Source organism: Oryza sativa, chromosome 1 (genome assembly GCF_034140825.1).
Source record: "Oryza sativa Japonica Group chromosome 1, ASM3414082v1".
In the NCBI taxonomy this organism is placed as follows: Eukaryota; Viridiplantae; Streptophyta; class Magnoliopsida; order Poales; family Poaceae; genus Oryza; species Oryza sativa.
In genome coordinates, this window is record NC_089035.1 from 8260340 (window position 1) to 8286267 (window position 25928).

At 43.8% G+C, this 25928-nt stretch overlaps 3 protein-coding genes and 1 non-coding gene across 10 annotated transcripts; 1 reads left to right on the plus strand and 3 right to left on the minus strand.

Moving 5' to 3' along the window:
- Nucleotides 1–313: 313 nt before the first annotated feature.
- LOC112938319 (uncharacterized) lies at nt 314–1886 on the minus strand. The gene is made up of 2 exons (XR_010738756.1): nt 1789–1886; nt 314–1361 (listed from the first exon to the last, which is right to left on the minus strand). It is a non-coding gene; the product is annotated as an uncharacterized protein (transcript).
- Nucleotides 1887–2251: 365 nt separating this feature from the next.
- Nucleotides 2252–5110, minus strand: LOC107279559 (uncharacterized). Of its 3 annotated transcripts, XM_066306729.1 has the most exons (10): nt 4848–5110; nt 4663–4747; nt 4289–4416; nt 4124–4205; nt 3910–4030; nt 3666–3826; nt 3061–3583; nt 2890–2969; nt 2732–2806; nt 2252–2623 (listed from the first exon to the last, which is right to left on the minus strand). In XM_066306729.1, the coding sequence occupies exons 6-10, from the start codon at nt 3782–3784 to the stop codon at nt 2605–2607; spliced, it is 816 nt and encodes a 271-aa protein (XP_066162826.1). In that variant the 5' UTR covers nt 3785–3826; nt 3910–4030; nt 4124–4205; nt 4289–4416; nt 4663–4747; nt 4848–5110; the 3' UTR covers nt 2252–2604. The 3 variants fall into 3 exon arrangements, 2 of the variants coding, with proteins under 2 accessions (XP_066162826.1, XP_066162825.1); XR_010738755.1 differs by having other exon boundaries at nt 2890–2981; nt 4289–4747; nt 4848–4998; XM_066306728.1 differs by having other exon boundaries at nt 4289–4747; nt 4848–5001.
- LOC4327224 (uncharacterized) lies at nt 4973–15011 on the minus strand. Of its 5 annotated transcripts, none has more exons than XM_066306724.1 (13): nt 14567–15011; nt 12703–13007; nt 12253–12575; nt 12135–12185; nt 11916–12064; nt 11189–11577; nt 10777–10926; nt 10487–10693; nt 10288–10401; nt 10109–10171; nt 9887–10030; nt 5196–5339; nt 4973–5121 (listed from the first exon to the last, which is right to left on the minus strand). In XM_066306724.1, the coding sequence occupies exons 6-12, from the start codon at nt 11556–11558 to the stop codon at nt 5317–5319; spliced, it is 1071 nt and encodes a 356-aa protein (XP_066162821.1). In that variant the 5' UTR covers nt 11559–11577; nt 11916–12064; nt 12135–12185; nt 12253–12575; nt 12703–13007; nt 14567–15011; the 3' UTR covers nt 4973–5121; nt 5196–5316. The 5 variants fall into 5 exon arrangements, with proteins under 5 accessions (XP_066162821.1, XP_066162822.1, XP_066162823.1 ...); XM_066306725.1 differs by having other exon boundaries at nt 11189–11336; nt 11424–11577; nt 12253–13007; XM_066306726.1 differs by lacking the exon at nt 9887–10030.
- Nucleotides 15012–21071: 6060 nt separating this feature from the next.
- Nucleotides 21072–24106, plus strand: LOC4327100 (uncharacterized). Its single transcript, XM_015767235.3, has 3 exons — nt 21072–21293; nt 23285–23543; nt 23645–24106. Exons 2-3 carry the CDS (start codon nt 23396–23398, stop codon nt 23797–23799), a joined length of 303 nt encoding a protein of 100 aa, XP_015622721.1. The 5' UTR covers nt 21072–21293; nt 23285–23395; the 3' UTR covers nt 23800–24106.
- Nucleotides 24107–25928: the final 1822 nt, after the last annotated feature.

Consider the following 25928-nt stretch of genomic DNA (forward strand, 5'->3'; position numbering starts at 1 on the left):
TTGTTTCCTTCTGCCGCCTTGTATATGTACGCGCGACTGCAGTTAAGCCGGATTCGGAGTCCATCTGTCCATGTATGGTAATGGTATTAGTCGTATACGCTAACTACTACTAGAACTTGCGGCGCGCTTCGCGGCGCCCTACCGGTGCTTTAAAAGGAGGAAGTTGATAAGAAGAATCTGTGAAAGCATTAGAAAGACCTGAAGAGCCTACTCATTTCATTGGCTATAGCATTGTCATTCAGACCATTCAGTTTGTGATTAGTAACTATAATGGATTAAGCAGGAAAAAAATACATGAAATGGATGTGAACACTGTTCGCGAAGGACAATACATAATTTAGATCATGTTATAACAGCATACATGGAAGCATCACAACTAACATAGATAAATAGGCAAGGAATCATGCGGAAGACTACTGACGGCCATGCCTGCGAAATTCGAGAGGAAGACGACGTGGGAGGATTGCCGGTGGACCACCTTCAATTGGTCCATTGTCTAGGTCAATTTGACAGGATACCCAGGTAAATGTCTTGACAACAGGTAGGCAAGGCCTTTGCTGCTCATATTGTCTAAGAAGTTCACCATCGCTATCACTGCCACTGTCTTCGTCGGTGTAGTCGAATAGTTTTTCCATGTGTACCAGAATCAGAGAGTGAGCTGCGTTGTGGTTCCAGCTAACATTGGCTGATGCTCGTGCTCCCTGTTTGGTCTCAATGTTCCATCTAATCGCCTTGGGTATAAGGTCACAGTCGGTGGTCCAGGCAGCTAGCTTGAAAACAGAAAGGTCATGTATATGGTGCTCTCCATACAACTCTTCAACCATGCAACTGTTGTCCATTAGCTCTGTTATGGCCTGCTTATTCCATGATTCCGGCGGCACTCCTTCAAGGGCAAGTATAACCCTTTGACGCAGTGGGTTTGTAACACTATGAAGATTCATCTTGAAAGGCTCAAACTCGAGGCGAGTTGTCTTGAACGTGAATTTTTTTTTTTGCAGGCCATTTCAGCCCTTTCTTGTTGCTTGTCAGCATCCATGAATAGAACAATATACATCTTTGGACGAAAGGGTAGCAGAGCAAAATCATCAATTTCACACCTGCACACAGCACTTACCATAGCAGATATCCTTGTGCTGTTTGGATCACCAGCTCCAAGGACTTTCACAACAACACCCTGCTGATAGATGACATCAGCAAGCAGCTGCGATATCTCTCCACACCCTGAGAACTTTGTCTCAACCAATGGTCGCTGTGTTCCGTAGGAAGAAGGCCGCCGAGGTTGTGCTACGCTGAGCTCACCACCATAGCCAAACTCCATCCTCAGCTGCTCCTTTTCCCAGGAAAGAGCGTTGAACCTTGATCTAGCCATCCAGAAATCAATAGGCAGCAAAGATTTCACAATGTGAGATAGCAAATAAACAGCGAGGAAATGAATGGTGTTTTAACCAATCTGTTTGTTGTCGCTTTGTTTTTTTAAACATAGTATGTATAGCACTGATGCATATAAAGCCACATGAAGAAGAGTTTCCGAAGTTGATTAAGGCTCTGTTCGTTTCCTGGAGTTCCCAACTCCCCCATCTCATTTTCCGCGCGCACGCTTTTCAAACTGCTAAACGGTGTGTTTTTTACAAAAAGTTTATATACGAAAGTTGCTTAAAAAAAATTATATTGATCCATTTTTGAAAAAAAATTAGCAAATAATTAATTAATTATGTGCTAATGGACTGCTTCGTTTTTCGTACCGGAGGGATGGGTTCCCAACTCAACCAAAAGAACAGAGCCTAATACCTGAACGAAGCGGCGGTTGTTTTCTCCCCTTGAAAGGCTTCTTCAGAGCGCAGCTCTTGTTCGATGTTTGGGCTCTACCCAGCAACAGTGTGTCCTGCAGGCAAAGAAGCTAACCATGGAAGAGGATAAAGAGAAAGTGTAGGATGTACCGTGCTAGCACCCTGTGCTGTCTATTCGAAGGGAATAGGTAGGTGTGTAGCCTTTTCTTGCATGCAAACGTGCTGGCAAGGTGGCATGGGGCGGCACACCTAGACTGGACGGCTGGTGGTTGGGAGTTAGATACATGCCTTCTCATGAGCATTCTTGCACAGTGTGCTGTTGGATTGGGATAGAATGCGGTGAGAGTGTATGTGAATAGTTGCTCGATGCGTACCGAATCAATACTCGCAGGTTGTGAATCGAAGGTAGAAATAGGCTAAAAGCAAGCAACAGTCGAAATACACACTGAGCTGGAATATATATGTATCCCGAAACACAGAGCTACTATTGCGTAAGTAACATCATACTGGGTACAGCAGCAAGCATTCGTGTTTATCATGTGCTATGCATGATAACATAGAATCCTAGCCACATAATGCGTAGGGTCGCTGTTAAGTCTTTACAAAAGGAAGCGTCTAGCTACAACCATGCTCAAAGGTCTATAGCGAGCGACAAAATAGCACAGTTTGTAAATGCATGGCACAATATTAACCAACGAAACACTGTAGAGTGGTTCTAAAGAAGCTTGGTTAAGGTACCCATGCAAGCAGAGCATGAGACCGATGCCGAGTCTGATACAACTGTGCAAAACAAAAGCGTACACATTCCTTTGCTGCATCAGGCCTTGTTCTCGCCGCTGAATTGCAGATGAAAATTTGTCAATTATATAATCTAGCAACAATCAGTTGTCATTTTGCATATAAGAAAACAAATGCCAATGCTAATCACTCTGAATCTGTAGTACCTGCCATCAGCGGTATCGTCACCACTTTCTTTGAACAACTTCTTAGCTGTGCCAGTGCCAGGAGATGGCCTTGCCCTGTTTTGCAACCATAGTTAGCTAAACAGAGCAAAGCTAGGCTACTTTAACTAAAAGCATGGAAGACTGAGAAGAGCTGTAACCTTTTGTTGTGGGACTTGGATGTGGTTTTCTTAGTAGCAGAATGACCACCCATTTGGGAAAGGGGCAAATTGTCATCATCCTATAGGATCAGCTAAATCATTAGCGAGGAAAGTTTTAGCACAGAAAGACTCAGGAATAAAAGGTTGGGTACGCTTGCTAAGCAGGCTAACCTCATCTTCTTCGTCAAGGACCTGAACTGGAGTCTTGGACTGGCATTCAACATCATCATTTTTGTCCTTGGCTCCAACAACCAACGGACTGTTTAATCCAGCCGATGGAGTGGCAGGCGGATCACTGAATCCAATGGATGGAGCAAATGCTGCTGTGGACTGGCCAACAGAGAGTTCATGTGTTACACTTGGTGATAGAGCTAGAGAAGGTACCATGGAGGATGCCTGAGATGCAGATGGAGATTGTGGGATGGCAGGATTCTGGCTGTTGCCGTTTCCGACAATCATATTCACTTGGAATGAGACATTGCCTGAAGACATGGTATTCTCGGTAATAGCAACTTTCCAGGTGAAATTTTCCTCAAGCAAATTTGTGATCTCCTTGGGTATGGCCTCCTTGCCGGCAGCGTTGCCCTCTAACAGAATCTCCACTGATCGACCAATAAGACGCTGTGCTAGGCGGCCAAAGAGCACGAACTTAGCGTCAGCTGTGTCATCACCTGCCACAACGCTAAGCTTGAACCTGCAAACATAGAGTAATGTTAGAACTGGCTTATCTTCTTTGGTTTGACATAAGTGTGGTTCCGGAAAGCAATGTTACTGACCTAGGTGATGCTCCCACAAGAGGAGGGCATGACTCATTCTGGCACTTGTATGTGTTTCCATATGGCCTTGCTGTTCTCCTGCATATATCACATGCAGTGTACCACCAAGAGTACTCCATGTCTATTTTCTTGATGACAACAGTAACCAAGAATTCATGTTTCTGCACAAAAGAGGTATGAAACAATGGTTATAGCTCATTCTAGGGAATTTGGATAGCAAAAGTGTATAAATCACACAATGTACCTTGAATTCGAAAGGATTCAGATCCTTAATTTGGATAATCGTCTTGGGCTCAGCATTGCTATAAGCAGGTGCTGCAGGAGGTAGATCAGTCCACTCTATAGGACTATAGGTTGCTTGGATGCTGTACACATAACGACAGTGTTAGTATGTATATATAAGCCAAGCTACATTTAAGAAAACGATATGCACTTTGTATAGAAACCTTAGTACAGACCTGTTTCTCAGAGAGATGACCTCAGGTGTGTCTGCGTTAATGTATCACTTGCAGGCTGAGTTACCTGATAAAGAGACATCGCCTAGAGAACATATATTCTATTAAGCATGGAACCATTGGAACTACGATGTAGAAACATGGTTGAGTATTTGGAATATTCATTACCATAGCCCTTCACAAGGGTGCCAACGAAGATTACTATCTGTGGTTCTTTCTGACCAGCAACAAACACCTCATCGACAGGAAAGCTTGTTGCACGTTCCCCCCAAAGCGCCACATTCAAGATTGCATTGCTATAGGAAATAGGCAGTAACAGATGCATGAAAACCAAAATGCAGGTGGCCAGATGTATCTGGCGTATCTTTTGGCTGTGTTAGAGGTATGATGGTTGTATTAAGAATCTCTGTGAAGATAAGGGGAAAGTTGTATCTCTTTTGGTAATTGGTTAGCTCAGATAAAAGGGAACCATATAAACAAATCAAGATTAAGTTAGTCCTGATGAATCTATTTTATTTTAGTATGCAAGAGTTGGGGCTAACTCAGTGTTGCGGATGAAGACACTCCTCTTTACGGTGCCTTGAAGCGGAGTCACGGGCGACAGCTGAGTAATAATTCCAATGATATCTTTTTGATTTTGACAAATAAAGGGAACAATATCAGCCATTTGCCAATTAACATAACATGAAGTACTATGCATGCATTAGCAACAGTAAAGTGAGACTACCTGTGAATGAGTCTTTCTTGCCGACACGTGAGCGAAGACCGCCAAATGGTGAGAGTGAGTAAGTATACAAAGGAATCTCAGCTGGTGGATCGACACGCTCCTCTAGTTTAGTCCACCTTGTGAAATAGATGGACATGCAGTTGTCGACTGGTTTGTACTGCCTGTTACACTTCCTCACACGGAAGTACTTAATGTAGTACACCTTGCCTTCAGTGATGATTGGCCTGAATATCTCATCACATGGGGGATAAATCTGAGCAGCAATGCTAGTCCCCTGTGGCAATAACAAAGTCAGAAAACACCTTGTGTGAACTAAACAAATCAAGGTAATCGTTGCACAGATCTGACCTTCTCATCAATCAGGACCAAGCCAAAGTGAAGAATCTTGTCATCATCCTTTTGGTCACAGAAAGCCCAAAATCGCGAAACCCGAACACAAATGCGCTCATTGTCGTCACCAAGGGAGAGATCAGAGAGCAGGGTGTGTCCCATCTGCAAGGAAATTAACAAAGAATTTGTCAGTAGCCAGTTTGCTGTAGTTTTAAAAAAACCGAAAGCAAAACAGCAAGGAAAACTTACAAAAAACGTGACCCAAAATGAAAACAATAGCGGCACAGTGAATAAGATACGAAGAAATGAAGAAAACAATCAGACAGAACATCAAACAACAGCAAGCATCGGAGTCTCGAGTTTCAGCTAGGTATCAGCATCCTACGGAACAGAATCGTAGCAGCGTGTTAGATTGTTGGAACTTAAGATATTCATGGGTAACAGCTATAAGATCGGGCAATACATGATGTACCATCAGATCCACTGTTTGCAGCACCTCATGGTACACCACATTTCTAGTCTTGGAACTACATGCCTCATCATCACCCTCAGTAAGAATCCTAAGGCCGTCTCTTGAAGTCGATCTAGACACCGCAACATACAACTGTCCATGCGTGAAGACAGCTTTTTTAAGGTATACGCCAACCCTTTTAAGGGTTTGGCCCTGGCTTTTGTTGATTGTCATTGCATAGCATACACGCACAGGGAATTGCCTCCTCTGAAGAGTGAAAGGCCATTTAGGGCTCGTAGTTGTAAGCGCTATTCTTGGTATGAACACCCTATCTCCAATGTTTGTTCCAGTCAAGATCTGACATTCTAAGAGTCGTTGCCCAAGAGAAAGGGCTAACAACCTGGTTCCATTGCATAAACCCATTGATTGATTTAGGTTTCGTAGCAACATCACTGTGACACCCTTTTTTAGCGCAAGTTTATGTGCTGGGAAATTGTTGGCGCTAATTGAATTTAAGAATTCGGTTGGGTACAGAAGATCAAAATCTGGTATGTGCTCAGACGATTTTGAAATAGTGTCGCAACTAAGGTATTCCTTCACCTCACCAGGTACCATATCAACCATTCGGTCATTTATGTCGTCAACAGTTGAGTTATTCGGGCATACAATAGCACACGATGCTAGGTAAGAAGGGTCTGTATACTTAGATGCAAAACCTGGGAATACTTCGTTTACTATAGAATGTATTTTATCACCAGTTGTTTTTATCAACAAATCATCAGGGATGTCAATCCAGGTTGCTTCAGATTCATCGTTCCTTTTTTACATAGGAAACTTGCCATCACCAAGCGCCAAGACCCACTGAGCAAACTTTTCTAGCTCCTGCTGCTGTTGTTCACCAAGATTACACTGTAGGAGCCTCATATTGACAGTAAGTTTTAGAAGAACAGCATGACTCCAAAGCGGAGAATTCGTTATAGATGCATCGATTATAGAAGCACGGGAGCCTTTCCTTACAACTGGTAATATCTGCCTAAAATCGCCACCTAGGACAACAACCTTTCCACCAAAGGGCACCAAACCGTTGGAAGGAGCGTGTTCGGAAAGCAAGTCTCGTAAAGTTCGATCTAGAGCCTCAAAGCACCGCCTATGAGTCATTGGAGCTTCATCCCATATGATTAGTGATGTTTTTTGAATAAGTTCAGCAAGCATGGTCCCTCTTTTGATAGTGCATAAACTATTTTCGTTTATATCAATCGGGATTTTAAACCTAGAATGGGCAGTGCGTCCTCTTGGCAAGAGGAGAGAAGCAACCCCAGATGAAGCAACTGCGAGGACAATTTTTTTCTCGGACCTTACTTTAGAAATCAGTGCATTACATAAAAATGTTTTACCAGTTCCACCATGACCATAAACGAAGAAAAAACCAGGTTTCGATTCATTAACACGGCACATTATTGTGTCAAATACCCTTTTTTGGTCCGAGTTTAGTTTCGGTATGATGGAATCAGCATGGGCAGCAAGAGCAACACTATCAAGAGCTAACTCTTCACTGACCATCCTATTCCCAGAATCGTCATCTGTGCGTGCTGTTGACTGTGGCAGGTCGTAATCGTCTATATTACCGCCGCTATTTGCAAAAACAGATTTTAATTCTTTAATCAAAAGAGATAGAAGCCTGTCATGGGGGATAACATAAGAAGGGTTTGACAACATTTTTCTAACGCGGTGTTGTATATCATCTGTAAAGTATGTCCAATATTTATCGAAAAGAGATCGCACATTTCCAATAGAACAAAACATTACCACGGTTACAAACAGCTGCCTTAGTTGGTAGGAGGACGCAGACACAATAGCCTCATCAAAGAGCAAGTGCCACTCGTTATCGTTCTCAAGAAGCCCTCTTGCCTCGCATGCTTGTCTAAAAGTTGGGTAAACAACACCCTCGTAGGTCCTTATATCGGCAAAGCACATCACACCCTTTACTATCATCAGCAACATCCGTAGGTAGTATAGTTCTCCAGCAACTGGGCTGATATAGTACATTCTACCGATTTTTTCAACCGGTGTTAATGGACGCCAGCAGCGTGCGCTGTTGTCCCAGGTCCATTCTTTCGGGAAATCACAGTATGTGAGGTGTCGTGCCTTAGAATGTTTTTTATTAGCTTCAAACCATTCTGTCAACATGGTTTTTTTTCGCAGCAGGGCTTTCAAGTAATTTTTTGAGGTCAGTTCCTTTCTGATATCGCACAAAATTCATGTTTGGAAGGTGCACAGCCAAACGCTCAACAGCAGGAACCCTATAATGGATATCAAACTCTAGAGTACGCCAGATTGATTCACAAGTGGATAGAAATCTAGCATTGATGTATTCGTCTATCTCATTTCGTGGTGCTGCATTACTGTCGGTTGGCTTGTTTGCTGTGTTACCAGTAGTTTCAAAATATACTTTAGTTCTATCAGATCCCTTCGTTACATATTTGAAAAGATATTTTATCATGTTCGATTTATTGCACCATTCAACATTAATGTGGGCTTGGTATTTTTTCAGAAGTTTCATGTTGTATGGGACAACCCATCTATTGTCAAGTTTAATTCCATTTTTAACAACATATCGTCCATTGTTTCGGCGCATATATACAGTGAAGCCAAACTCATCCATAATTGTCTCGTCCTGGAAAGACTTAGGGAAATGTTTAGAGCACTGATTGTTTTTCATACACACACATGATTTATTTTTCTCACCGCAAGGACCATGTATCATAAACTCATCAACCAAAGCATAACCTAAAGGGTCAGTAAATACGTCGGGAATCTCAGCAGAACTGAAACCATCGACAGTAGCAGCATTGAAATCAGTGGTGTTTGCTGCAAGCCACACAAGGCAGTGAATGTGCGGTAGGCCACGTTTTTGGAACTCCACTGTGTATAACACTACATAATGATTTTAAGTGTTAGAAACAGTCCACAATACACCTATCTAGCTGCAAAACACCATAGTCATGACCCCTACCTGCAAGGACTGGGCCAAAAGTTTTTCCCTCCCTAATATCAGTGATGAATTCATTAACTTTCATGTTAAATACTCGCACAATCATGTCGGAACGATCGCTCGGTACCTGGCCTGGTTCAAATAGGAGGGCATCGTATATCTCTTGCCATTTTGAATTGCACGTGAAAGTAACAAAAAGGTCAGGGGAACCAAATACACGACAAACAGCCATTGCATCTTGGTAATTTTGGACCATGTAACGACGGCCTCCAGTAAAACTGGAAGGCAATACATATTTCTGGCCCACAGAATCACCAGATTCAAGACCATGGTCAATTGCATCCGCAATTCCCTGCACACATTCTGATCGCAAATCAGGTTGATTGTCAGCAATGAACTTCAGTCTCGAGCCCTCAACAGTCGAGTACATATCTACACATATAGAATCACTAAGACGACCGCAACACGTATATGGGTTTGGTTTATTTAGTCTATAGTGTAGGCGGTACCGATAGTACTCAAGCATTGTCACATAGCGTCGTGATGTTCCAGTTATGCTCGGGAAATCAGTATATTTTATACCTAAGTGGAACCCTCGTTCCCCATAGGGGAAAAGCAAAGGGTATTGCAGCGCCATATAGGATGGATGCAAAGCTGATACTCGTCTTAGCCTACTATCACAGGACTGGACAACAACATCGTATGTGTATTTATCGTTTGAATAATCGCCAACAATTATCCCCGCTATTTCACCACTTGTTGGTAGGTTATACTGCACTTCATCTTTTGAGTTGCACCCAAGGAGCCTAAGCGCAATTTTTTCATCGCCATGATCTTTTAAACGTTTCCTAGCAAAGCGGAAGGATTTGACAAGGTCGTTGTGTTCATCAAGCATAGCACCTAACTCTGTAACAATAAATGGGTCAGGTTCATCAGTGGAGCTCTCTTTATCGAATACACGCATCCTATTGCTGACCTCATTTTCAGTATCGTATATGTAGAGTTGAGCAAACTTTGGCGGGGCACCCTGCTGTGGTAGCAGGCTGCCAATCCGGTGGTGAACAATACCATTGATTTTGAAAACACATGGTGCAGTTCCATTATTAATCGACTTGTCTACATCAGCTCCTAAGGAAGTAAACGCAAAAAGAGAGTTGTATGATCGAATTTGGCGTAGGAAACGCCTTGACCGTCTATCGCCATCAAATCGCAAAAGGTTCGCTAACATAGCAGGTGGAAACCTTAGCTCAGGCAGGCTGATCTTACCAGCCCTGCAACATAAGTTGTACACTATCCTTCTTTGTGTAACAGCGCTATCTCTTTTGACCCTTTCTTGGTACCAAAAGGCAGCACCACAATAAGGGCATTCATGCGACGGTCCACCATAGTAGGATCGCTCAGGGCACAACGCTGCATATTTGTTAGGTGCGAAGCAAGGAGATAGATGGAGCTAAAAGTACCAAAAGAACTAATCAGCATTGAACAGACCTTTCAATGATGCAATATAGTCCTTAGGCAAGGGCAGGACATCATCAAGAGTAGGCACTGGACCTATGTAGTTGAAAGTACAGCAAGGAGACCTCATTAAGCCATGACGGCTATCAAACAACACACTTGTACCAAGGGGAAAAAAGAAGAAAGAAAAAATGGCTGTGCAGCAGGTTTACCATCCAGAATTTTCTGCAGCAAATGACCCGAGTCACCTCCTGCTCTCTTCAAACGGCGTCGTTCTCTATTTGCTGTAGCGGCATGCCGTGGCACATCTAAGAGTGTTCTTTTTCCTAGACCCAACGGCAGCATGGAAAGCTAAACATAAGCATCATTGGAGAGAACTATGGTGTAGAATGTAGATTATTGTAAACTTACTGCTAGGAGCGGGTTGTGAGTCATGCACAGGACACGACGTGCTGCCAATCGACCCGGTCTGAGACTCAACACCCACATCCGAGATAGTAGGCAAGCTGAGAGCAGGTTTCGGCACACTCGGTATAGAACCTGATAGACCTGGGAGGACAGTGGTGAGCCTAGGGGCTGTAGGGCTAACATTGCTGAACACAGGAGCCTGCAAGAATCCTAAAAAGGGAAAACCATTTTTTGGGTGAGGCCCACCGAAAAAATCGTAGGTAGCATTTTAAGCAATGCAAAGAAGCACGAACCCTGGCCTATAGAAGCACGTCGGCGCGTTCGACTTTCCCGTGCCCGCTGTACACGCTGGGAAGAGCTACCCGACATCGTGTATAGGGAAAATCCTAAACTGGGTAAGTTGCTCGACAGGAAGGGGGGCAGGCACAAACCAAATACCAAAACTGCAGAATCATCAGTAAGAAACCATGGAGCATTTAATATATAAATGGGCACGCACATACAAATCCAAACAACGACTCATCCATTAGAAACAGATACGCTGAAGAAAAGGTACTATTACACATAGTTTTACGAAACGCGTATCCTAAAACACAATTGTTTGGTGCAGTAGCTACTTCTATGGCCTATATGTGCTATAGAAGAAGTGGTCTTCCTTAACAAAATTGGACCACAGAGCAATGCACTGTCGCAGAATACACTCACATGACAGATCCATGGGACCATAGCGCGCCCGAAACCTAGCAAGGTGCGTCGAGGCCGTAAGAGCTGCATCGACTGCAGAGGCAGCTATTTGACGGTATGAAAGCAAAGTCTGCAGGTTGTAGTCGTGGACTGCGAACCCATACTTGGCCTGCAGAAATCTAACAGCCTGATGTGCAACCATTTCATGGGAAACAATAGGCTGATCAGATGTAGCGATCCAAAAGAACTTGCTTACGGTTTTGCTGGGACTCTCATCGGATGGCAGAGCATCGTTCCCATCTAGCTCCCAGAGGTATGAGACGGATGGCAGGCGACAATGCCATGCGACGGCATTCAACAAAGAAACAAAGGAAACTCCCACAGCCGCCATCTTGGAGAAAGAGCTAACACTGCGAATCGCAGAGAAATATTTCAAAGGGCGTGTAGAGACGCACAGCAGTTCTAGCACTATCAGGCAGTACTATGCAAAAGCACTGAAGTGAGAAAAGGAAAGATCAGAAAGAGGCAAGCAGCTGCAGCTAGTATGGTTGTATGGGCCCATATGCAGTGCCTGGTAAGGCACTGAGACACATTTTTCCATATATAACATATATTATACTGTCAGTAACTATAGAGCAGGCACAGAACAAACCAACCACAATAAAATCACGAAATAAAGGCCAAGCGCAATGGAAAGAAACGCAGAAGAACAAATGAACATCAAAGCCGTAGAAGGAGGGATATATACCTCGTAGGATCGAGGAACGCGTGCAGACATGGGCTAGCGAAGAAGCCAATGGGCAGAGTCACCTCGGCCGAGCGTCCTGGCCTACAGCGCGAACCCCACCAAGACCTTCGAGCGAAATGAACAGGGCGTCGAGGAGCTAAAGTCGTACACTGGAAGGCAAAAACAACAATCAAGATCCAGGACAATAAGGAAGCACAAAGCTTGAGTTAGGCAATATACCTAGATGAGCGGGGCAAATCCTAAGTGTCGACGCAGTATCCACAATGTCCCCTGCACACGCATACACATTCAGAATAGCAGTCAGGGAGAACGAAAGACATATGGGGCAGCATATCACCTGGTGCTCGCCATGTGCGCAACAGCGAAAAGGGGCAAAACGGGAGCAAAGCACACCAGCGAACCGAACCAGCAACAGCCTCGAGCAGAACTAACGAACCGGGTATGAAGAGGAGAAGGAAAGGCTAAGACCATGACGTGGGCATCGGTGCTCGCGCGCACGCCGGTACGGTGTGTATGGACGTCGATTTGATGGTGCCTCACGCGGTGGCGTAGCGCGCGGCGCTCACAAAAAAACATGGCATCATACAGCTATAACCTCCCGGATGGGCATAGTGTATGGCAGGTGGGGAAGCACACGAAATTGACCCCACCTGTCGCTGACTGCAACGAATAGATGCATGTGCATCAGGATTTTTGTGGTATTAACCAGCGGATAATTTCTCAGCTACTTTCAATGGTGTTAGGTGAACGTGCTCCTAGCGCACGGAACACGCATATAGGAAAGCACCTGTGTGATGGGGGACCATGGTGCACCACGTTGGTAGGAGAACCACGAATAGACGTGTCTCACACAGAGAGACAGTGCATTGTCCTGAGTAAAAGTGGGCGGTGTACCAAAAGGAAAGCCTGTCAGGCAGGGAAGAAACTACCTAGCACCGGCGCACCATGGACCAAAGTGACTACCAGGTGGGCCATCGAGCGTCAGCTCCGTTGGTAGACAGGCACCCACGCACATCCCCACAGCGAACCAGGCACAGAGGGGAGCACAGCACAGACCATATAGAGCACAACAAACCTGGTGATGTCTCCAACCTGCCAATTATTTAAATATTAAAAAGAGCAACTTTACAGATAAAAGTAAGGTACGGTACTGTAGTTTCTTAAATGTTCTGATTCATGCCCTAAACCTTGCCCTGATCGCCCTCTTAAAACACGTTATGAAGCTAGCCTTATCCAATGCCTATTCTAAACCAGACTCTCTCAAACATTAACCGTCCAATATGGTCTCATAGAAATGTGAAGGGCTACGTGTATGCAACAATTTAGCAAATTTTGTGGTTCTCTTTAATATTTCAGATACATGTCCTTCAATCGCGCTCTGGGGATTCTAAGAATTCGCGTGCACCAGGTTTCTGATTCTATTTGCTTGCAAAATTGCAATCTTGGAAACTGGTGCGTGCGTGCGTTTTATGCGACATGCAGATTAGTGCAGACAACACACCGGAAATGGCAGACATAAGTCCATATATTACAAATCCCTTTTTACACCTACTCGCTGTGAAAATAATGTTGTTCAGGTATAAAGGGTAGACACCCTCAAATTTCCCTACTAAAAGCTGTTCCATGCGTGAACATCGCTGTTGCATGTCCTGCTTTGAAATAGTCATCTCAGTCTGTTGGTAATCTCTTAAAAGGCACTGAAATGTCTTTGCATCTGAATATGTTGGAAAAGCCGTTAAACAAAAAAACTGACAGCCCTACTTTCTCCTGTTAGCCTAAATTTCAAAAGGAGGTTGCTAGATAGCAAGAAACATGGCATATAGCTCTGACATACATGAGCACCATACATGGAGGGAACCAATCCTTTTTACATGAATAAGATAAAAGAAGAATTCACATTTGTTATTTATAATAGGACTGTACCTACCACCCTCCAAAGAAAGGGGCAACCTATCTGCATGTATAACAGTACCTTTCCATTGAATAATAAATCATATACATTAGATGAAAAGCCATAGGAAGACAACGTACATCTAAATTATCAGGTATAATCCAATGACTGATGCTCCCCCATTCACACCAGTTTATGAAGAAAATTTTTCAGAGTAATCTCTTATTCGATATCTAGGACATGGTACCTAGTCCCAAACTTAAAAAAAGTAGAGAACTTTCCATATTCTCATGCGGGTGTTAAATAAAATCCAAATATCAACGAAAAATTTTCTATGTTGGCCTAGTTCTGGTTAGCCTGGCCTGAATTCTAAAGGGGTCATGTAATCTAACAGTTTGCATCCGTGCAGTTATGGCTGAGGTGTTGTCGGCTAACAAAAAAAATCCCAGCAGGCCTAATTCTGCTTAGCCTGACCTAAATTCCAAAGAGGCAATGAACTTGCATCTGTGCAACTATGGCAGAGCTGTTGTCTCGGCAGGGAAAACACTGGGGAAACAAACACCTCGGATCTGTTTGTTCGGGCTATATACAAACACAACTAAAGCAAAATCTAACCATCACAAATCAGAATTAGCATTGTTCCGGATAAATGCAAACACAACCAGGGGAAAACATAGGAATCACAAATTTGTTTTTTCGTAGGCAGCCCATTCTTTGCAAGCGAAGAACATAGGAAGGAACTGTCTGTGGATTAACTTACCAAAAGTGAATATGGGAAGCCAACCAATATCATCATATCTGTAATCGGCAAACAGCGCTGGCGGCGCAGAACGGCGGAGCTTGGTGCCGCATGATGGCAAAGACTCGAGCTTGAACAGAAGGGGAACCAGCAAATCGAGACCAGAACATCGATCGATCCCCACACCATCGATTTGGCATGCCATAAGCAAGAAAGGAGGGAAGATAAGAGAGAAAAGGAATCAAGACCAGAACATCGATCCCCCACACCATTGATTTGGCGCCGCACCGTCCAATCACCTGGTCGACTGTAATCATGGAGGAAGAAAGGAGGGAAAAGGTGGCTGGGTGACGGCGGCGGGGATGGGCGGAGGAAGAAAGGCGGAGATGGGCGGGGGACAGCGTGAGCGATGCCACCCGCGGAAGACGATTGCGGCGAGGAGAAGCGAGGAAGGGTGAACAGTGACGGCTAGGATTTCGGCGAAGGGAGGGGATAGGGATGTTTTATTTTTGCGAAAAAAACCCATGGCTTTCTTTTTTTTCAGAGCACGGCCCTATATTTAGAATCTTACCTCCTTCGCGCTGGTCTTGACCATACAATGAGGGATCTAACAGTTATTATTATATAGATAGAGGATTTTTTTGCAAAACGCCACCTCTAGCGCCGATTTCAGCGAAGGGAAGGGATAGGGATGTTTTCTTTTTCGAAAAAACCCATGACTTTCTTTTTTCTTAGACCGCGGCCCTATATTTAGAATCGCGCTGGTCTTGGCCATACAATGAGGGATCTAATAGCTATTATTATATAGATAGAGGACTTTTTTGCAAAACGCCACCTCCAGCGCCGGGCGACGTGGATATCACCGGAAGCGAACACGCCAGCCAAAAAAGCCCCGGAGCGCTGTGGTGGCTCCATTTCGCGGTCCCCTTTAATCTCTCCGACTAGGTCGGGTCGAAGACAAATTAGTCACCTCCAGCCGAAATTTTGATAAATTTATCCTTTTAGAAAACTTATTTGAAAAATAACCCATATAAAAAATTAATGACAAAAATAAACCGTCGATTCAGCGCCAACCCCGATAATACTAAGCTATAACATCACAGCGCCACTATATTTGGAGATGATTCCACGTAGATTGGGGTACAAGGTAATTAATACAAAAGTATCATCAAATTTGTTATGTGAACGTAGCTTGGTGGTGTGATGCTTAGACTTGTATGCAGCACATAATGTGGGTTTCGAATCCTTGACATAGCAACATTGTTTTTCATTAATTTTGTTCATTGGCCGATGTTTTCTTTCAGTTTGGTGGGTAATAGAGTGATTAGTACCATATAGTGGCGAAGCCAGAATTTTTTCAAACCTAGGGCTCAATTAGTTGAATGTATATAATTTTATCTTTATCTTCTAGTTTTGAAGTTTTAAAATGGAATTTTAATGAATATTTAGGATCAGGAGTAGGGCTGCAGCCAACCCTAGTCCTGTCTCCGCCCCGGGTAGCATATAGGCATATACATATATGCGCGTAGATCCATACGTTGTTGACTGATTAGTGTGTATAAGGGGTTAGCGCGCATTGGCGCTACCTCCAACCCACTTAGCCAGGTGGCACTGAGATGTTGGCGTTCAGCTAACGGTTCATTTTTGTCATTAGTTTTTGGTATGGATTATTTTTTAAATAAGTATTTAAAATGGTCAATTTATTAAATTTTTGGCTGCAATTTTGATAATTTGACTCTTTTGAAAAATTTATTTCAATAATAACCGTATCAAAAATTAATTGTAAAAATAAGCCGACTGCTTAGCGCCAAAAATATTTCAGCGCTACAGCATTAACGCTAACATCAGATTTTGCCACATAATCAAATCTAATGGCGCTGACTTTTATATGTGACTATACTCCCTAAACGAATCTGGTACTGGATATTACATAATCTAATACAATGAATCTGAATCTGGATAGAGATACGTTCAGATTTATAGTACGGATATGTCACGTCCAGCATTAGATTGGTTTTTTATGGGACGGATGGAGTAGAAAGCTAGACTTTATTGTTTAGATGTGAGGGTATAGCCTAGTGGAGGCTCCGCTTTGCTGCTTCTTCCACGTTCAAGGTTCAAACTCTTGGCTTCCATAAATTTGAGTAGTTGTTTTTTTTTATTTACCCAGTCCTCAACTTATCTTCTTTATGCTTAAGTTTTCTTTAAAAAATTTGCATGTTTTCAAAATTCATTTTATTTTTGAAATTGAAAGTTGAAATTAACTTATATAATATTTACCATTTTTGGTTTTTGCTCTCCATTTTTTTAAGAAAACACATGTTTTGTTGTAAATTTGTTGTTTTTTTTTTCACTTACCCAGTCCTCAACTTATCTTAAGTTTTCTTGGCGTGATGGTCATGCGTTCATGGATATATACTTATTCTGTAGATTGTAGATTGTAGTGCATATGTTTTTCATAAAGTATCACAATAATAACTCAATAAGCAGGGGCGGAATTGGGTCTAGGGCAGCTTGGGCTCGAGCCCCACTCGTGAAAATTATTTTGAATAAGACCACTCTGACTTCCTTAAAAGTGTCCCGAATCTAATCCGTGACCCTGAACCGTAAAACCAGATATCTTGACCCCCCCCCCCCCCTAAACTGTTAAAACCGGTGTAATTTGACTCTCTCGACGGTTTTGCTGATGTGGCACGTTACATGGCGGTGTTGACCTGATATTCGTCCCACGTGGCGTTGACGTGGTGCTTACATGACATTAGAATTTTAAAAAAATATGTAGGGCCTATTTGTCATTCAAAAAAAAATTGTGCAACCCACTGACAGGTGGGGCCCACATGTCACTCTATCCCTTCACCCAGCTCTCTCTGTCTCTCGTCTTGTTCCCCCTGCGACGTCCCCAATGAGCTTGACGCGGCGGGGCTATCAGCGCCGACGGTGGCTGCCCCGGTGGTGTCCACTGGAGCTCCCTCGCCGAGTTCTATCCTATTGCCATCATTGTTCGCGCTCCCTCGCTGTCCCCCATGCCGTGAAGAAGAAAAGGAGACCGGCGGTAGCTGCCCCGGTGGCGACACGGCGGGCAGCGGCTCGCTTCACCAGGCATGGCCCACCGGCATCTGCTCCTTATTACTATCGTCGTCCTGATGAAGCTCTCGTAGGCGTGGGACGGTGTCGACTATCTGGGAGAGATGGAGCTCGTCGGAGCTCCTCCACTACCGCCCAACCTGACCGAGGCTCAAAAGCGAAGCTCGGCGTCGACCACCTGTTGATGCGAAAAAACACACTAGCCTGGGAGATCTGCTTAGCTCCAGTGAAGGTCCAAATATGATGAGATGCGGGCGTGCCAGTCAGTTTGACTCTGCAACTGACAAGATATGTAATCAGTAGATCAAATAGTCAATCGGCTGACAAGCCGATGGAGTAGTTCCAGCCGATAGCCGATGCCAGCCGATAACCAATGCCAGCCGATAGCGATAGGGTTTTGAGCTATCGGCTATATGTCTAATGTAGATAATGATATAAAGGCAATCGACTGACGATAATATAGTATAACAACAATATAATCTAGTATAAACCAATCGGCTAACAATATGATAGAATAAGCACTGATCCGAAGGTTAAAGCATACATCGGCTGGAGGTCCGTTGCCATAAAATCCACAAGATTAGATTAAACAATTAAATCTTTATTGCCATCGGCTAAATCCAATATGTATGCAATCCTTGTAAGCCAATGCAATGTCCAGATAACTCATCGGCTGAAATCCCGATGAAACCCTTATTGGCAATCATGAAGCAGGCTAGAGATTATAGTTCTAAGCATGACTTAGTAGATCAAACTTAATTGATGCAACACTAAGTATAAAAAGAAACATAATATCTAGACAATCAAGCCGATGACTGAGTTTTCAGGGTGGTAGATGTCTAAGCTAATCTAATCTAGCAACGCGATTTAGCCGATAATGGCAGAAACCCTAAAACGAGAAGCAGCCGATAGAGCTAAATTGATATGCTAAGACTAGATTAACAAAGACATATGATAAATAGGTAGGAAAATATACCATCCAAACCAGAGCAATCCAAGAGGTCGAATGTACTAATGCAGCCTTGAACAACGCCGACGTAAACGATACAATTGCCTGGGCCGGCGGAATATTGGATTTACCCCTTAGCCGGAGATTGAACACCAATGCAGCCACGCGTCAGGTGCCAAGTCCCGCCGGACGATAAAATAAAGTAAAAAAGGTAAAAGGTGGCGATGCGCCGAATTGTATTGATCGTGGAGATGATTACAATGACCCTGGGTGTACATATTTATACCCATGGGTAGATACTAGTCCTTGTAGGATAAGAAAGAAACTTTCCTAAAGATAAAAGGAAAACATAAAGTCCTTATCAGATACTAAACACACTTTCCTAAAGATAAAAGGAAACTAACAAACTATTCCTAATTAATAGATAAACTGTCATGCCGCATCCTCTTTGAACTCGGTCGCTTATGGATAAACTTTCTTTAGTAGATTAATTTCCTTAACCGAATCTAGCAGGAATCCGACTATTGACGACTTGATAACTCCCATCGGCTGATTCCAGGACTCTGAAGCCGATAGTGACTCTAAGCCGATGATGACTTTGGGCTTACCAAATTCTGGCGTTAACACCACCTAAGAGAGATGCGGAGCTTGGCAGCGGCACCTCCTTCTCGAGCGACAGTCGGCTGACTTGCTCCTCCTTCTTGAGCTCCTATCTTCATCGAGCACCCCCTTCTCCGAGCGACGGCCGACGACCATAGCGGCACCACACCGCCCCTCTCCTCCTTCCCGTCTCCGCTCATGCATGGAGCCCATACCCCTTGGCCAAGCTCAGAGAAGGCAGGGTCAGCGGTATGGCCTGATCGAGAAAATAGGGTCGCTAGGGTGGCCTCGAGCTCACGGTGAGCTCCACTGCCACGCGCATCCCCTCTCCTGCCTATTCCTTCTCTCTCGCTGCTCTCCTGCCGCTGATGAGGATGCAGTCATGTCCCCTATTGTCGCCGCCCTCTCGCCCGTTGCCACCACTCTGGCCCCCGCATGCCATCGCTGCCGCCAGCGGCGGCCCCCACTCACCTAAGGGGGAGAGAGATAGGGAGAGAAAGGGAAGGAGGAAGGGAAGAAGGAATAGACTGACATGTGGGCCCCACAATTTTTTCTTCTGTGTGAATGACAAATGGGTTCCACGTGTATGATTTTAATTCTAACGCCACATAAGCACCCGTGTCAATGACAAACCAGGTCAACACTGCCGCGTAGACGCCACGTCAGCGGGGGAGTCAATTTGCACCGGTTTTAACAGTTTAGGAGTCAAGATTATATCTTTTGTGATTCAGGGTCACGGATTAGATTCGTGTCGCTTAAGGGAGTCAAAGTGGACTTATTCCACAAATTTTAGTGGACTAGTTCCCATACATTTTTTCAGATTTTCCCGGTGGCCCAGCCTCACACGTATTATGTTCATCCCAGCCCAATAAACAACCCAACCTTCTCTCTTCCCTCTCCTCTGGTGTCGTGTGTCACGAGCGCCGCCCCATCCTGTTCCCTTTTCTTTTCACGCTCTCGCACATCAACGATTGCCGCAGCGCACACCGGCGGCGGCAGGGATCCGGTCGCGGCGGTAGCGCGCACATCGGCGGCGAGCCGAGGCCGACGACAGCGGGTCAGCGGGAAGCACGACCCTTTTGTCAGCCACTTCTCAAAGGTTGATTCCCCATTTGCCCCCAAATCCAGGTCAAGTGTTCAGTGTCCTCGATTTGTTTTGTATTTGGTAACAGTGAGTCATTTAGAAATTGGTTTGATTTGCTAGATGAAGAGGAGCACAACTTTAAAAATCATTCTACCAAGTCCAGTCCAGTCCAGTGAGTCCACTCCAACTACAGAAACCGATGAATCCACCCCAACCCTAGAAACGGCAGGAACCAGTGCTAGTAACAATAGGCAAAATAATGTTGCGCTTGCTCCAAATGTTGTTGTTGCTGATACCGGGCTTCGCACACCAATTGAACATTTGGATGTAAACATTAGGGATGCTGCTAGAAGGGAGTATTGTTGGGTCGGGCCCTCGGACGGGAGGGATGCTGCTAGAAGGGAGTATTGTTGGGTCGGACCCTCGGGCGGGCTCAGCTCAATTCAAGGGTATTTAGATGAATACCTAGATTTTTGAATAAAAAATACATATATGAGGTACTTCATCTTTTCAGAAAAAAACGAATCTAGCATTGGATGTGATACATGTCTAGATTCGTTGTACTAGAATGTGTTACATCCGGCACTAGTTGATTTTTTATGGGACGGAGGAAATATATATTTCGTATGTATATGGGAAAATATAGAAAAGAAACTATTGATAGAAAGAAGCCCCATAAAAAAGCCTGGCAGGCTGGTTCCCTCCTTCCACCTCCCTCATCTCCTCATTTTGCAGGCCCAATAGCCGAAACGAAGGCCCAAAATCAAGTAACCCTAGACCTCTTCGGCACCTCCTGTGCCTTCCGCCTCGCTCGAACGCGCGGCGCCGCCATCGCACAGAAGCAGAAGCGCGTCACACGCGAGCGCGGCGGCGCACAGACGCCGTCGAGGCATCGCCCTCGGCCGGTTGCAGACGACGTTCTCTCGCTCGGTCGGCCATCTCCCCTTGCTCACCGCGCGCGGCGCGCCCCCACCGCCCTTGGCAAGCTGCCTCGCCGAGTAGTTCTGATTCGATTCAATCGATTGCCAGAGGTAAGCCATCCAATCCTCACTTTCCAATTCGTTGAATGTGAAGTTTGAATCGCACATTTGTTAGCTTGCTGCCTGTTGAACTGCTTAAGCGGTCCATATAAGAGAAAATTTGAACCCAATTTGTTGCCTAATTTTGTAGACTGGACAAGTATACACCAGATTTTAACTCAAGAGAGCTGTACTTTGTTTATTGTAGTGAATGGCTGCCTAATTTTGTGCATTAACCATGGTGTGATGGCGTGATGTTGATGGATTCGTGGATATATACTTAATCTGTAGATTGTAGTGCATATATTTTTCACAAAGTATCACAATAATAACTCAATAAGTAGCACTGAAATACCATATTGTTGATTATTATTTTTAATCTGAAACATGAAGAGGAAAAATGGTCCCGCTATTTTTAGAAAAAAAATGGTACTTAAATACCATATTGTAAGATTTTTTTTTATCATATTTGATATGTTGAACGATTGTCAATCAGTAGTTTAGTACTTCCATATGTTAAGCACATTAAATTTATGGCCAATTCTGCTTATATCAGTTATATATTATACAACTATTAGTTAGAACTATATGAAATTATAGATATCAAATGTTAGGCTTTGGGTTGAATTTTGTTTTACCTCTTCCTATTTCGAATACCCAACCTTAAAATCCTAGGCCCGCCGGTCCATGTCAACAAGTTGATCATAAATATCCACAAACAAAAATAGAAGGTGTGAAGACGAGCTTTCAGAAGTCATATGGTTCCAAAAACACAATTGGTTAGAGTATAGTGTTTCAGAAGTCAGAGGAGCTTTCTGTTTTTATTGCTTTCTTTTGAATTATGGTTTTGAATGCTACACTGGTGAAGGGTTCTGGTATTGCAAAAATGCAACTCACTCCTTTGATGCTCAGTCTAGCTTTTTTTTTTCTGCACTTGTACTGTACTTCAATGTATGAATTGCCATGGATAGTTTTAGCCTTCATTTTGAGCCCTAGGCGTGTAGAGATCCTGGTTCTGCCACTATCAATAAGTAATACTGAAATACCATATTGTTGATTTTTTTTTTAGTCTGAAACATGAAGAGAAAAAATGGTCCAGCTATTTTTTTTAGGAAGAATGGCACTAAAATACCATATTGTAAGATTTCTTATCATATCTGATATGTTGAACAATTGTCAATGAGTAGTTTAGTACTTGCAAATGTTAAACACATTGAATTTATGGCCAATTCTGCTTATATCCGTTATATAATTCACCCATATATTGTTGTTCCAAATGCATTGTTGTGTTGATGCAAAAGTCTCATACAAATATTGTAAACCTATTTGAGCGTAAAATATTGTAAATAGAAGAATAACCAAGGGTTATCATTGTCCATTTCCTTCTACTCATAGGATTTCTAGAGCTAATATTTAGCCAAATGCTTTTTCAATCACCTCCAGATCCTAGAGGATTTGCATCTAGGATCTAGAATTTAGGATTTGAAGCCCTACCAAACAGGTCCATAGATTTTTTCAAGTCTTATCCTCCGGGATGGAGGTCCATGGGTAGACAAGCAGACCTTCTGTTGTCTGTGAAGGCCAGTATACACAAGAGTCAGAGTGGAATACAATTATACTTAATACATTTTTTTCTTTTCTTTGAAACTAGCAGGACTGCAGGAGTTTGGGTATTAGTCTGTGCTGTTTATTATAAATTGATTAAGTGTTTGCCAAATAGATGATTAAGTGCTGTTTATTAGATGGGTAACACTCTAATAGATGAGAAATCAGTGCAGTGCGTAAGTCTATGTACATTGATCCTCTCAGACTGTCGATACTGAAATTCCAAAACTAATTCCAAAAGAAGAGTTAGGTTTTCTTGTGAGCATTTCTTTACAGTAGCACCTTAGGATGGCATAGCCTTAATGGCAAGGCTTAAAAGAGGAAAGGAATCTCTTATTCTTTATTAAAAGAAAAAAAATGAATGCTATGTAATGTAGTTACAAATAATTGTATTCTAGGAGCCAGGAGGTGTTGAAATTGGAAACCCCTGAAGTTTGATCAGCTGAACCAGTTATCAACTCCAGCAGAACAGTAGAATCTCTAGCTAGCCAAAGAAGCCAAGGATAGCAATGGCACTCCGGCGAGCACTGGGATGGTCAGAGGGGGAGGTAATGCGTCCAGAGTCTAAGCCTTGCTCCCGGTTGATGCGACAGACTGCTGGCGTCTTCTCTGTTGGCGGTGCCCTTTCTTTCTGGGTGCTCTGCCGCCTTCACTACGGTCATTGTTCTTATCCATTTAATTCTCCATGATTCATTCTGTTCTATATTCTATCCATCTTGCCAATGGTAGTTAGTACTGACCTTGTGTTTCTTTTGTAGGTCCAAGAATAACAGTTCCAAGGAGTCTCAGGTGGGCATCATGCGGAGCAATCTCTGTGAGCTCAGCATCGGCATTGCTCGTGCGACTCTTCAGCCCAGAGTGTGAACCACAGAATATAGCAGCTTATGACAAACTTGGACACAAGACTGGATAGTATTATAGAAATATTAGGTCTTGATCATCATCTAAAGAATTAGAGCTAGGTAGCAAACCTCTGTATCGTTTGCTGATTCAGTCTAGGAGATATATTGTATGTCTTTTTCTGGAAGATGTTTATGCATGATGTAACTTGGCCTGAAGACCTTCCCTCCATAGGAGTATCCACTTCACTGGCTGCCGTGGACAATGATTGTTATTATTTTACCTGAAACCTGATGGGTTTAATAAGTTTAAGGAAACACGCTAGGTTTGTTGTTCTGTGGGTTTTATTTACTTGATAAGATTCTTCTTTGAAGAGAAAAGGACTGTCAATGAGGATGTATTTTTGTGTGCTCTCTGCAAGATGTTTACGCTCAATATGGCCTGCCCAAAGAACTGCACTTCTGTTCATAGTTCGCATTTGCTCTAGCATTCACCTCAAGTTGTCTCTGAAAATATGAATCACCTGTTTTAAACATCATAAATTAGGGGTTTTTTACTCATTCAAATAGAATCGTCCTTCATGTGATCATGTCTGACAACGCGAATTTATTGGATTTGTTGTTTTGAAGAGAAAGACAAAATAATCTTTGATCCGCCATTAATAAAATGGTCATAAGGTCTTGCCTCTCTACCTTTTTCGAGTCAAAATAAAAAGAGAAAGACAAATGTATTGAATTTGTTGTTTTGAATTTGTTTTGAAAATTTGAAGGGAAAGAAACGTATTGGATTTGTTTGTTTTGAAGAGAGAGAGAAGGGGACTGACAACATTTATTTTGTGAATTTGTATTTTTGAAGAGCAAGAGAAGAGAGATCACTGGTGTCCTCCATAACCCGTGTAAAGACTAGAGTACTGAAACGTGCTTTTCAGTGTACGTTTCGGGTTGTTTCATTAGAATCCGAGTTGGAGTTGCAACCCTACCAGCGATCCTTCGCCGCCCCGGTGCACCTCAAATCAAATCAAAATCAAACTGCATCCATATCCTGACTTCGAAATTCGAATCGCGCGCATTACAAAAACTTGCATCGCTTCTTTCTCCCAAATCCAATCAAACTTAGTCCGAAACTGTGCTCACCAACGAAACGCGCGATCGATCTCCTGGTGACCTCTCTCTGCTGATTCCTCCTTCCCGACGAGATTGCCATTGCCTGCCTCTCGCGCGTTCGATTCGATGCCGCTAAATCTCGCGCTGTGCTGCGCGCGCGGGCGCGGCGCCGCCGCCGGCGCGTACTGCTGCCGGCCGCCCGGCGACCAGGCGGTGCCGCCGTTACGCGTGGACGCCGCCGCCGCCGACGACGGCGGCGACTGGTGCTGCTACGAGGAGCTGCCGGTCTCGACGCCGCCGCATGTGCCGCGGGGGCTGGCCAGAGGGGACGAGGACGACGACCACGACCACGACGACGACGATGGGCTGGAGCTGACGACGAGGGGGGCGCCGGGGGTTAGGGACGACGCCGACGATCAGCAGCTGGTCTCGCCGGCGGCGGCGGCGGGTGGCGTCGGGTTCGTCGCCAAGCCGTGGATCGCGTCGGTCTACGAGAGGCTGTCACGAACGTTTTCCGTGCTCCCCGTGACGAGCTCACCACCGTGTAGGGGTGCAAGCGGGCCGACCCACGAGTTTATATAAATAATAGTTTATATGGGTTTTTTTTGTCACGGTCTAATTTGCCGCATCTAAATATATACAAGTGGATCGATTTATAAACTCATTTATAAGTCATTTATAAGTCAATTTTATAGTTAACCCACTAGTCAAACCGGCGGATTACGCATTATTTTTATCTATAAGCGGGTTCGCAGGTAAGCCCACTTACACTCTACTAACGTGTGCTCACAATTCACTAATTCAGTTCGGGTTCAGTGAAATCCGTTTTTTTTCTTTTACTGAGTTAGAGATAACGCAAACTACTCGATTTTTGGTCTTGTTATTTTTTTTAGAAAAAAGTTCAAATTGGATTTTACTTTTTTATAATTTCATCAGGATTTAAACGATTTGCGCGAAATCTGATGATACCATCCTTCAGCGGATTTTGATTCGATATCGAAATTGCGAAATCCTGAGAGTGTCAGCACGTCGTGTTCGATGAATAGACGTGATCAAATCACGATCACGCTTTTCCTATTGTTTGTTTTAATTTTTTCAT